General features: G+C 34.2%; 1 protein-coding gene and 1 non-coding gene across 3 annotated transcripts in view; both read left to right on the forward strand.

The window, feature by feature from the left end:
• LOC110106354 (ABC transporter G family member 28) overlaps positions 1 to 10,110 on the forward strand; it is a 31,581-nt gene extending 21,471 nt beyond the window's left edge. For both annotated transcript variants that reach the window (XM_020836235.2, XM_028700508.1), the window contains 5 exons: positions 3,672 to 4,112; positions 4,284 to 4,432; positions 6,870 to 7,159; positions 7,258 to 7,382; positions 9,801 to 10,110. In XM_020836235.2, the coding sequence (XP_020691894.2) occupies positions 3,672 to 4,112; positions 4,284 to 4,432; positions 6,870 to 7,159; positions 7,258 to 7,382; positions 9,801 to 9,957 (1,162 nt within the window). In that variant the 3' untranslated portion in view covers positions 9,958 to 10,110. The remainder of the gene's footprint in view (positions 1 to 3,671; positions 4,113 to 4,283; positions 4,433 to 6,869; positions 7,160 to 7,257; positions 7,383 to 9,800) is intronic.
• A 932-nt stretch (positions 10,111 to 11,042) lies between these two features.
• Positions 11,043 to 11,122, forward strand: TRNAL-UAG. Its single transcript has one exon. It is a non-coding gene; the product is annotated as a tRNA-Leu (tRNA).
• Positions 11,123 to 11,675: the final 553 nt, after the last annotated feature.

Consider the following 11,675-nt stretch of genomic DNA (forward strand, 5'->3'; position numbering starts at 1 on the left):
TGAGAATGGATCCTAGTGATATTTTCGACTAGGCATTAGCTCTATGTGAGATGAAGTAAATTTTAATTTGTCCACCTCAGCAAACTGTTGTGGAGGGTGAATGAATTTTTGCTTTAAGTATTCAGATGGTTGATTTCAATTTTAAATATTTGAGTTTTGAAATTTTTGTGGAGCTTGGATTTTTGGGAGGCATTTGAAATGATCGGAGTGAGCCCCTCCAGTTGAGATTTTCTGTTCAACGCGGCATTCATCTGGGTGAATATGGGTTCATTGTATTTATGGATTAAACCTTATCAACTTTGTTGAGATGTCAACATAGGATCGGGTTTCATAGGCTTTATACATTTGTTAGTGAATTCTTTTAATTATAGGGCTTGAATGCATAATATGAATGTATTAAAATAAATATACCGATCCCCACAACCGTATATTTGTTTGATGGTTCGAACCCCGTCGACTCATATTGATCCTCATAGAAGGATCAGGTTCGAATTTGAATTCACTTATTGACCCGCGTAGCATCCCTAGACGTCACGTGTGTATCAATAACACACTCGCCGGGGCCCATACGAGTTTTTGGTTGCATACCCCCTTTCTGTGTACCTATGTGTATACAAACTACAGTGCATGTGCGGGGGCTTTTTGTTTTGGATGCTTTAAAGATCTTCTACGATAGCCCGTAGAAATTTGCATTTGATGTAGTCCCTTTGGCATTTGTTCGTAGATGGTATGTGATATTTATAGCGGGGCTCCAACAGAAGCTCGTGGGAGCTTGTATCTGTTGTATTCTTCATGCACTTTGCTGTGGTCTTTGGCTCATGTAGTACATCCGCTACTGCTATGGGTAGGAAAATAGATTTATTCTTTCACATACTGAAATTGACTACATGATACTACATTTACTGAAGTCTTTCTTCATCTACCCATAAAATGACCACTTCTCTCCGTAGAGAACTTGTATATATTGTAGATCTTCTAAATACTGCTTGCAAATGATCAACATATTTGATTGACATTGTATATGAGTTGACCACAAGGATGATAAAGCACCTATTATCTTCTACTACATAGCTTGTAGGCGCTTCTATACGTTCTTAACTTCTTTATGTATTGTTGATTGGTGAACTGCCACATCTACTTGCATGTCTTCTAATGCTCGTAAGAATTATTGCTGTATATTTGTTCGAGATCAAATTATACATCCCCTCCTATTTCGTTGCTTGCAAGATTGAAAATGGTTGCTTATGTTCTGATGTTGATGGTAGAAGTATTGTAAAGCAGTTGCTTCATCTACCAAATGTTCTTCATACCTTGCTCACAAACATGTCGTATCATTTGTGGCATAACGTTGTATGTTTGTAGGGATGATTTAGCACATTCACTTTGTATATTAACATTGAATGTTGAATGGATTACATTCATCAATAATCTCCCCATGTATGTTGATTGATAACCTGCAACATTCGCATATGCGTCATTTAGTACTTGTGGCTGCCGCCGTTTGTATCTACGAGACAGCTGATGTTGGTTGTAGGGGAGCTATTACTTTCACACCTTAGCCATTGATATAAATCATAAGTGGGCTAATATGTTCACTATACTTCTTGTAGAGAAATTAGATCCCCTTATCTTGTTTATGAGTATATCCCTCATGAACAATTCATTATGGGTTGATTATGATCGCTCAAATAAGCTTATGCCAAAGCTTGTAATGACTTCATGGGTGAATGTTTGCTTGCTTGGATGAAATTCAAATGGATCACCCTCTTTGATTAGCATTTGCAACTCCTAATGGAATGATAATTCCTTAATCTTTATTGAGAGTTTATTGCTATGATCCAAACTCAAGCTTCATTATAATTCAAGTTCCGAGTACAAGTTCAAGTCCTTCGTAGTTAAATTGCAAGTCTTTGCTTGTGTTCAAATTGTTCAAATCTTTGTTCATATCATTTGATTTTCAAATCAAATGCAAGTTCAAGCAAATCAAATGCAAGTTCAAGTTCATTGGATGCTCAAATCAAGTTTAAGTGTAGTTCATTTGCAAGTTCAAGTTTTTTACTCAAAGTCTTTTGCATTTCGTTTGGTTCAAGTTCTTTAATTAGTTCGAGTTCCTTGCTTCATATTCAAGTTCATTCAACCTTGTAGTTCGAATCAAGTCCTTGCTTGAGATTTGTTCTATGTCCCCTGCGGTCCTTTGAGTTCAATCAAGTTCAAGTCTTATATTTTTTAAATTCATTTGAGTTTAAGTTCATTTAGGTCCATTTGGTGCAAGTCCAAATTCTTGTTCTTTTGAATTCAAATTAGGTCTAAGTCAAGTCTCACGTTCATCTGAAATTTCAACAGCCTCCCAGCGAGCGACGTGACTCGACGGCGTCGACATGATGCTTCAGGTTCGCCGGTTCGGGACGCGCTCAGTCACGCACGCACGAGACGACCTACTCGACGCTTCGGGACGCGCACCCTGCAGGCGTCAACGCGACTTGACAGCTGACGCTTCGGGCAGGGCACTCGATGTTTCCGGCAGGGCGGGCAGCATACCCGGGTAGAGGATTTTCGGGTCAACTTCGGGTCATTTTCGGGTCATTTCCGGGTCATTTCCGGGTTGCCGGGTCAACCCGAACCCGACTTGTTTTCTGAAACGGGTCAGTTTATTGAATCCGAACCCGACCCGTTTCACAAACGAGTCGACCCGAGCCCAGATTTTTTCGGGTCGGGTTTCGGGTCGTGTCAAAAATTGACACCCCTAGCTACGGGATGTTGTTCGGAGCTTTCGACCGAGAAAGAAGAGGCGAAGAATGGAAGAGGTCCCCGAAGGCAAGGCTCTGCTTCGTTTTATAGGCGTGATCGGAGTAACGATCGAGGTGAGTTCTCAGGATTCGTGGGAGGCGACGTGAGCGGCGCCGAGTGCACAGTAACCCGGCGGGATTCCTTGTGGGATTTACGAGATCTTCTTGACATATACGAGGCGAGCTGCTTTTTTTTTTTGTTCTTTACCTAAAGGTTAACAATTTTCATTTAGCGAGCTTCTGTGAGTCCATGTTATTTTGAAAGATTTAAATATCAAATGGGAATGGCCAATGATGGTATATTGTGACAATAGATCTATCATCACATTGCTTATAATCCAATATAATATGATCGTATCAAACATATGGAGATGGATAGAAATTACATAAAAAGAGAAACTATAAAATGGGTTGATTTGAACTTCATATGTGCCAACAGGAAATTAACTCGTTGATGTTCTCATCAAAGTACTTAGCAATCTCAAGTAAGCTTAGAATGGTGGATTTATACTAGTCAATTTGAGAGAGAGTGCTGAACGATCGTGGGACCCACATTGGTGTTTTTTTTAACATTGACTCACTGATAATCTGATTCATATATATGTTCATCTTATTGGTGCATGTTTTACCCACATTGCTGTTTTTTTTTAAATAGAGCACTATTCTTTGTCATATCCGTGACATTCAGTTACAGGAAATGAAGTTAAGGTATGGAATCAAATCCGTGCAGCAATTCATACAGCAGCACATGAATCAATAAAGCATGTTAACTAATGGCATCAGCTTATTTTACAATAGTTAGATCATCATCACTATTAGCATCATTGCATTATCTGTTAAAAGAATCATTATTTGGATTAATGCTTTATATTTTTCTACGTACAGTTATACCTTGTTCAGAATGTTTGATGACCTGGTAATACTAGCAAAAGGTGGTTTGATTGTATATCTTGGAGCTGTGAAGAAAGTTGAAGAGTACTTCTCAGATTTTGGGATTGTTGTCCCTGAGCGTGTTAATCCTCCAGACTACTTCATTGATATCTTAGAGGGCATAATAAAGCCTCCAGGAATCGATGTTGGAGAACTTCCCCTCAGATGGATGCTGCTTAATGGGTATAATGTACCCCCTTTCATGCTGCAGAACCAAGCAAGCACATCTTCTGGTGGAATCAATGAACAGCCAATTTCTGGTGAACTCTGGAATGATACTAAGAATGCCATTGAGCATATAAGAGAACATATTGAGCAGAGTTTATCAAAAGCAAAAGATTTATCTAACCGCCGAACACCTGGTGTTCTGCAGCAGTACAGACTCTTCTTGGGAAGGTATTGTTCTCGACTGACATATACTTAAAACTAGCTTCACTGTACTTCATGGCGGCAAAGAGGATTGATGTTCAATAGGAGCAATTGCTCTTTTGTTGGTTGAAGATCTGATTGATGTTTCCATACTTTCAATTATCATTTGTGTGATGTTTTATAATTTTCCATTTCCAGGGTTGGTAAGCAGCGATTGCGTGATGCTAGATTACAAGGAATTGATTATCTAATATTATGCCTAGCTGGAGTTTGCTTGGGGACACTTGCTAAAGTGAGAGATGAATCATTTGGGGCAGTTGGTTATACATACACAGTCATTGCAGTCTGTAAGTGCAAGATTTAGGTTTCTTCATATTAAGTTTCCTTTCGCCTAATTATTGAAAAACTTACAATTAATAGAATGTTAAACATTTATGTATTCCAAGTTGTTTGAGAGATATTGATGGCAATATTATAAATTGTTTGCATTCACTTGTAACGGAAGCGTCTAGATCACTTACTTTTGAGTGCCAGAGGTCAAATGGATTAACCTAGGAGCAACAAAATTAGCTCCACACAATCATATGTAAAATAGAACAATAAAGCAGTCACAGAGATTAACATCAAGATTTATGTTGTTCAATAAAAAATGTATATATCCATAAAGTGAATTATACATTAAGAAGAATATTAAAACACCAAGTCCTCTTCTCAAAAAATCTGCAAGGTGGTAGAAAAGATCTCATTAAATTTGGAATATCTTTTTCAAGAAAAAGCTGAAGAGAATATGATTTTCTCACTAAATTCTTCAAGAAAGAACCCTAGAAGAACCAAAATCCTAAAAAAATCAGCAAGGTGGTAGGAAAGATCTCACCAAAATTTTTCTTTAGGCCCTCTCATATATTCTAGACTTAAGTCAACAGTCATGTTCATTTCTCAAACACATCATATATCTAGGAGCTAACACAATTTAGCCATAGAAGAATAAGATTAATATTTTAAGACAATTATCAAATTGCCTTTAAGGTTTGATATAATGCCAACAATTTCTCCTTAATTTTATCGAATCTTCTATATCTACTAGGAACAAAGCGGACAACAAAGTATGCTCATATTGCTAAAGCTCATTGCTAAAAACTTTGAAGGGCTTCGTCAACTGTACAAAATAATCAAATAGAGGCATTGCCTGAACTTTAGTATGGGGATGACGTTGGTTAGCATATCAATAGTGGTGTGCTCCATATTTATTTTATGAATTAAAACCTCATCATCTTTAACTTCATCTCTGATGAACTAGTATTGAATATCTATATGTTTGGTTCCACCATTATATATATGGCCTTTAAGAAAGTGAATAACACTCTGGCTATATGTGAATGGGCAAGACTTGTTAATGCGAGCTTGGTCGGAATGCAGGCCTAATATTCCCAATCCATTGTGTGATAGCTAACTATAATTATGCAGAGTTTTCTTGTAGATTATTTTGTTGTTTCATGCAGTGTGTGCGCTCAAGAATTATAAAAGAAATGAGGAACAGTAATACCAAAATTACTAGGAGATGTAAATGGTTTGATGGACTTTCGTCTACATCTATTGCTCCTCTCCCCTCCCTTTATGAAGGTTCTTTGTTGTATCCTCAACCATTGCGCTTTGTTACTGGTGCATCCTTAAGTTACCATCTAGTCGTAGGGAGATTGGAGGTCATGGAGAGAGGTCTTATGGTTATGCCATAGTGGGTGGTTATAGAGCATGCCCATTTAGTTTGTGTCATTTGGAGTGAGGCTGATTTAAGTTTATGGTAATATGATTGAATACTGTTCACAAGCTAAGCTAAGCTAGGATTACCACTAAATACAACTTAAAAAAATGAATGAAATTAAACTTAAATGATGGGCTTATGATTATAATAATGATAAATTTGCTTTCCTTTTTTTGGCATTGATTCGGATATAATAATCTAGACATCCATGATAATTATTTTTATCAAAACTAGCAATTTAGTTCAATCTATTTTAATTCCTAGCTTATCTCCATTGCATCTATGTTAAAAAATACTAGTATTTTCATGACAGTTGAATGGTAATTTGTAAATTGCACAAAACAAAGAAAAGTAATGCAAGCTTGATATTTTCCAAGCTTTCGAAAACCAAACTGGACTGGCTGGTTCGACTAGTTCAACTGTGAACCAGTTTTCAGGCTAGTCCGGTCTTCAGTTTATTATAAATATCGGTTTCACATTGAACCGGATTGAACCAGCAAACCGGTGAATCGATTTTGGTTCCTTTGAATCAGTCGGTTCAATAAATAATTTAAATAATTACATAAATTGATTTAATATGTTTAGAATAAAATATTAACTTTCACATATTATTTTATAATTTAATTTATTTTAATTTTCTAAAATAATTATTTATCAAAGAAATTTCAACTAAGCATTTCACAAGATTCTATCTATATGTTAACTAAATTTATGTTAAATGTGAATTAAATTTAAAGATTAGATGTTTAAATTTAAAATTACATAAGATGTTATTAATGTGTGAATTTAGTTTATTTTTTTGTAAAAAATTATATTAGTACAAGATTATTCTATCATTTAAATTTTATCTAAATAACTTTCATATTTTTTACATCCTCCAGTTCAACTCCGGTTTGACCCCGGTAGAATCATTGAACCCTAAACCTCTCATTTTTCCATTTCAATATCAAATCCGGTTTTCACAACCTTGTTGATGTTTTCCCTTCAAATGCTTGAAATAAATGAATTTTGTTCATTTTTTGCAGCTCTCTTATGCAAGATTGGAGCTTTGAGATCATTTTCACTTGACAAATTGCATTATTGGAGAGAGAGGGCATCTGGCATGAGTTCATTGGCTTATTTTCTCTCAAAAGACACCATTGATCAATTCAACACACTCGTCAAGCCTGTAGTTTATCTCTCAATGTTTTATTTCTTCAACAACCCAAGGTCATCAATTCTTGATAACTTCATCATCTTAGTTGCACTTGTCTACTGTGTCACTGGAATTGGTTATGTTTTTGCTATTTGTTTCCAACCTGGTTCAGCTCAACTGGTGAGTAAAGAAAGTCTCATGAATTTTTTAACTGCTTATATCATTTAAATAACACAAGGTTATATTTTTTTTAATAGCCTCAAAATTTCTTCCTGCAGTGCTCTGCTCTTCTTCCTGTCGTCTTGACTCTGATAGCAACGCAGCAAAGAGACTCAAATTTTTTGTCTAATTTATGCTACACTAAGTGGGCACTGGAGGGATTTGTCTTAGCAAACGCAGAAAGGTGCGTAATCTACCAGATCGTCTTTACCATATCAACAATGGGCTTAAATTTCCAAGCTTGCCTGTTTTTTTGTGTTTTTTTGTTTTTCTCAATGTCGATCTGTAATAAGTAACAACTGGATCTTGAAAATATAATACAATTAAGTTGTTAGATTGAAATTTTGATAGTTAAGTTGATTGATGGGAAAATTTTTGAAAAGGTACGCGGATCAAATTTGGATTCACTGAAGAGCAGTGAAGATATGCCTCCATATTTGTATCGAATATTCATTTTCTCTAGAGTAACTATTCACCCCAAACGACTTATAAATGGAGGGAGAATTGTATAGTTCATAGTATCTTTCCCGGTTTTATAACATCTTCATGTAGATTGGGGCTAAGATGTTTTGATAGGGCAGCCTAACAGAGCCCCCTGAGGCTGACATTCTCACATGTGATTTACATATCATGTAGAGAAGCATGATTTGTCTATCTGGGTTGGTTTTTTTGCTTGATTTTGGTGTTTTTAGAGTTGTTGGAATTGTTGTGTGGCGATGGTCCATTCGATAATAGTTTCATATTATTTTGAATTTTGCCTCTTTTGAATTAATTTTTGAACTAAAAAATTTGAGTTGTTTCGGTTATTTTGATATCCTTTGAGATCCGTGCTTTGCATCAAAAATTGCGTTTCATTTAGTACCCGATTTTTACAATTACAATAAGGATAAACATTTGACTTTACTGTTGAAAGAAGAAAATAATTGAAGAACTAAGAGCATCTCCAACCGAATGTCAAACATGTGTATGGCGTTGTTCGGTCGCTCCAGTTGAATGCCAAATCTACCGCTATTTGCTTGCGGGTGAAAAGTGCAACGCCAATATTGACCTTGCACTGTTCACCTACGGGATTTTTCTGTCTCAACTGGATTTGCCGAAGAAATGCTCGAAAGAAGAGAGACGGTTACCTTCGCAGCAGCGTGCAAAATGGAGTTCGATTGAAAATGAATCACGATATTTTTTATTTTCACTGTATTTTGAAGTGAAAAATGGGATTTTCGGTTCGAGATGCTCTAAGAATTTATACATTTCCCCACATGGACAATCAAGCTGAAGATGAGCAAGAAAGAAGCTGAAACCAAAATATAATCACCAATCACTCTTTTGCACAAAAAAATTTGTTAGGCCTTTTTGCTTGGCTGGATTAATCTGACACTGCATTTAATGGCTGTTTTCACTTTAACATGACTTTATGCTTTCCATTAACAGCTTTGAATATGTACCTCTAGTACAAAAAACATACAAATCATCATCAATCTTCATTGTCTTATCCTTATTATTTTGAATTGGCTTTATTAATATTCCATCTTGTTGAGGAAAAATTATTAGGTGCGGAGTGCAGACGGGAAGAGCACCGTCTGCACACACACAGGGTACCAAGCGGTACCTAGTGGTACCCAGCGGTACCGAATGGTACATAGTTGGATTTTATATTAGTGTGCGGACGGTTCTCCTCGTCTGCACTCCGCACCTAATAATCTCTCCTTGTTGAATGCTACATAAGATCGCCTTTAAAACTTGTGACTCGTAATTTTCAGTAGCAGTTGATATCCAAACATACAACCTTCATATGCAATAGGAGAAAATTTAGATTAAGATACTAACTAAAATTTAAGAAGAATTTAATAATTATGGAAGAAATTATGTCAGTATATCCTTTAGATAAATTACATCAAAATTTGCTTAAAAATTATTGAATTTACTTTGAGAATGATATTGTATATGAAGAATTTTTATTAAACTAATCTCAAAAGTAAATCCAACATTTTTTAACCACCCATCCTGAGACAATTTATATCAGAATATTTCGACACAAATTTTATTCATAATGATTAGATTTATTTTACGATGAGAGTATTATATGACTAAACAATCATTTCTAGTATTACATTCATCTTATAATAAGTTCATTGTCTAAAAATATATTCTAATCATCATTCTTTCTAATTTTATGAGGGACTGTATTTAATGCCAAAATGAAGAGAAGACTTGGGCTTTGTTTGAGACACCTTTTGATTATTATTTTTTTACTGCTTCCCAGAACTTTTTATGTTAAAAAGTTGCTTTAAAAAGTAATAAGAAATCTGTCCCCAATGAAGCCTTAGGATCTGTTTGGGATAGCTTTCTAGCTGCAACCATAATTTCTTTTGCCTTTGTTGTCTCACAGCTTTTGAGAAATTTAGTCTTAGTTTTGGTACTGTTTTCTTACCCCTTCTTAAAGCAGCTTTTAGTACAAAATTTTTAATTTTTGTACTAAATAGTTACTTAAAGAAGCAGTAAGAAAGCCGTCTCACACGAAGCCTTAGTTTCTGGAATTAGTAAAATATTTTCCTAATCACGAAGAGAAAGATATTGATTTCTGACCTGGTGATAAATTTTGCAGGTATTCTGGCGTGTGGCTGATTACTCGATGCGCCTCTCTTATGAAATATGGGTATAACATCCATGAATGGAATCTTTGCATAGTCGTCCTCGTTGCATATGGTTTGCTTTCTCGCTGCTTTGCGTTTATTTGTATGGTGTCTTTCCTCAGGAAATGAGAACCTGGAGATGCCTTTGCTAACGTTTTTGTACATCAATGAAAAATATTAAGATAGTGAGAGTTGGGAAAAAAATCATTTGTATAGAACAAAGGGAATTGATTCTGTATTGTGTTTGATTTTGCTTTTCATCGCAGTTCTTAGGCATTATTTCACTGCTAAATTATACTATTATTTTTTGTGCAAATTATTACGTGCGGTCATCGGACACTGTCCGGAGGTGAATTAGAATGCGCCACGTCACTTTTTTGTTGTGTATCGGTACTATGTACCGTTGTGTATCGGGTGACGTGGCGCATCCTGATTTTTCTCCGGACGGTCCGGTGACTGCATGTAATAATTCCTCCATTGTTTGACAGCGTTTCAGTTTATTGTTTTGAATAAGAAACTTTATCAGAGTTGTCATTCATAGCTCATATTGATTGTGTTGTTTGGGACGGAAGCCTAAAAAATGTGCATGCTATTATGGAATTTTTTTTTTAGATATTTAGGTCAATTAAGATAAATTCATACATCATATATGGAAGATTAAAATCTCTTAATTGATAGTTAAAATATCTAACGAATAGACCAAGATGAGATATATTAATTTTTGATATTTCAATCACTTATTAGAACTAATATGCGATATGAATAAATTGCAGACACTGAGCTCCTCAGAAAATAATCGTTTTATTATATTTTTTATTTGTGGCAATTTAAGTAAACATATTTAAATTAATAAAAAATACATCTAAGTTATTGGATTGATATAATTAAACAAAAAAGATATTTAAAATAGATTTTTTTTTATTTTGATTATATTTAATATTTTAATTATTTTTGTCTAGCCGTTATATTATATCAATTAACAAGTTAATTAAATGAGTGATAATATGTGACATATGAAATTAATCACATGCGTTATAATATAAAATATATTAAAATATGTTAACACAAATGTAATGTTTCTCTAATCAAATCATCTAATTTGATAATGATGTAAATTTATTATAAATTTTAAAGGGTAAGAGTTGCTTAATTGTGATGATTACTCATTAAAAATTATTAATTAAGTATTATGTTTGAGAATTTTAATTAGTAATGACAGTTTGGCCGAGTGGTCTAAGGCGCCAGATTTAGGCTCTGGTCCGAAAGGGCGTGGGTTCAAATCCCACAGCTGTCATTTTTATTTATTTTTTCAATGTTTTGATATTTAAATTTATTTTTAAAGTACCATTTATTAGTTCTTAGCAAATAAAAAATTTATTTATTTCTTATAGCTGTTTTGTGTAAAAGTGATTATAAACTTTTTAAGCAAAAAGAAATTATTTTAGAAGCCGTCATAAAAATAATAGTCAAATTGAACTTCGATTTTGTTTGAAAAGTAAAACAATAAATGAGTTAGATCTTAAGGATTCGTTTGGGATGATTTTTTTACAGTTTTATAAGACAGCTTTTTAATACAAAAATTTGTATTTATTTTTTTTTTCAATTTTTTTGATATTTAAATATATTTTTAAAGTACCATTTATTAGTTCTTAGCAAATAAAATATTTATTTATTCTTTAGGTATAAGAAGCAAAGATAAAGGTAAACTTATGTACATAAACCTTTCTTTTACTTTAAATTATTCCATTTATATTAATATCTTAAGATAAGAAAGTTATTACTCTAAATCAATCATCTCTTAATTATTTTTGTAATCTACTTAGGATTTGTTAGGGTTGCTTGCAATT

Source organism: Dendrobium catenatum, unplaced genomic scaffold, assembly GCF_001605985.2.
Source record: "Dendrobium catenatum unplaced genomic scaffold, ASM160598v2 fragScaff_scaffold_1546, whole genome shotgun sequence".
In the NCBI taxonomy this organism is placed as follows: Eukaryota; Viridiplantae; Streptophyta; class Magnoliopsida; order Asparagales; family Orchidaceae; genus Dendrobium; species Dendrobium catenatum.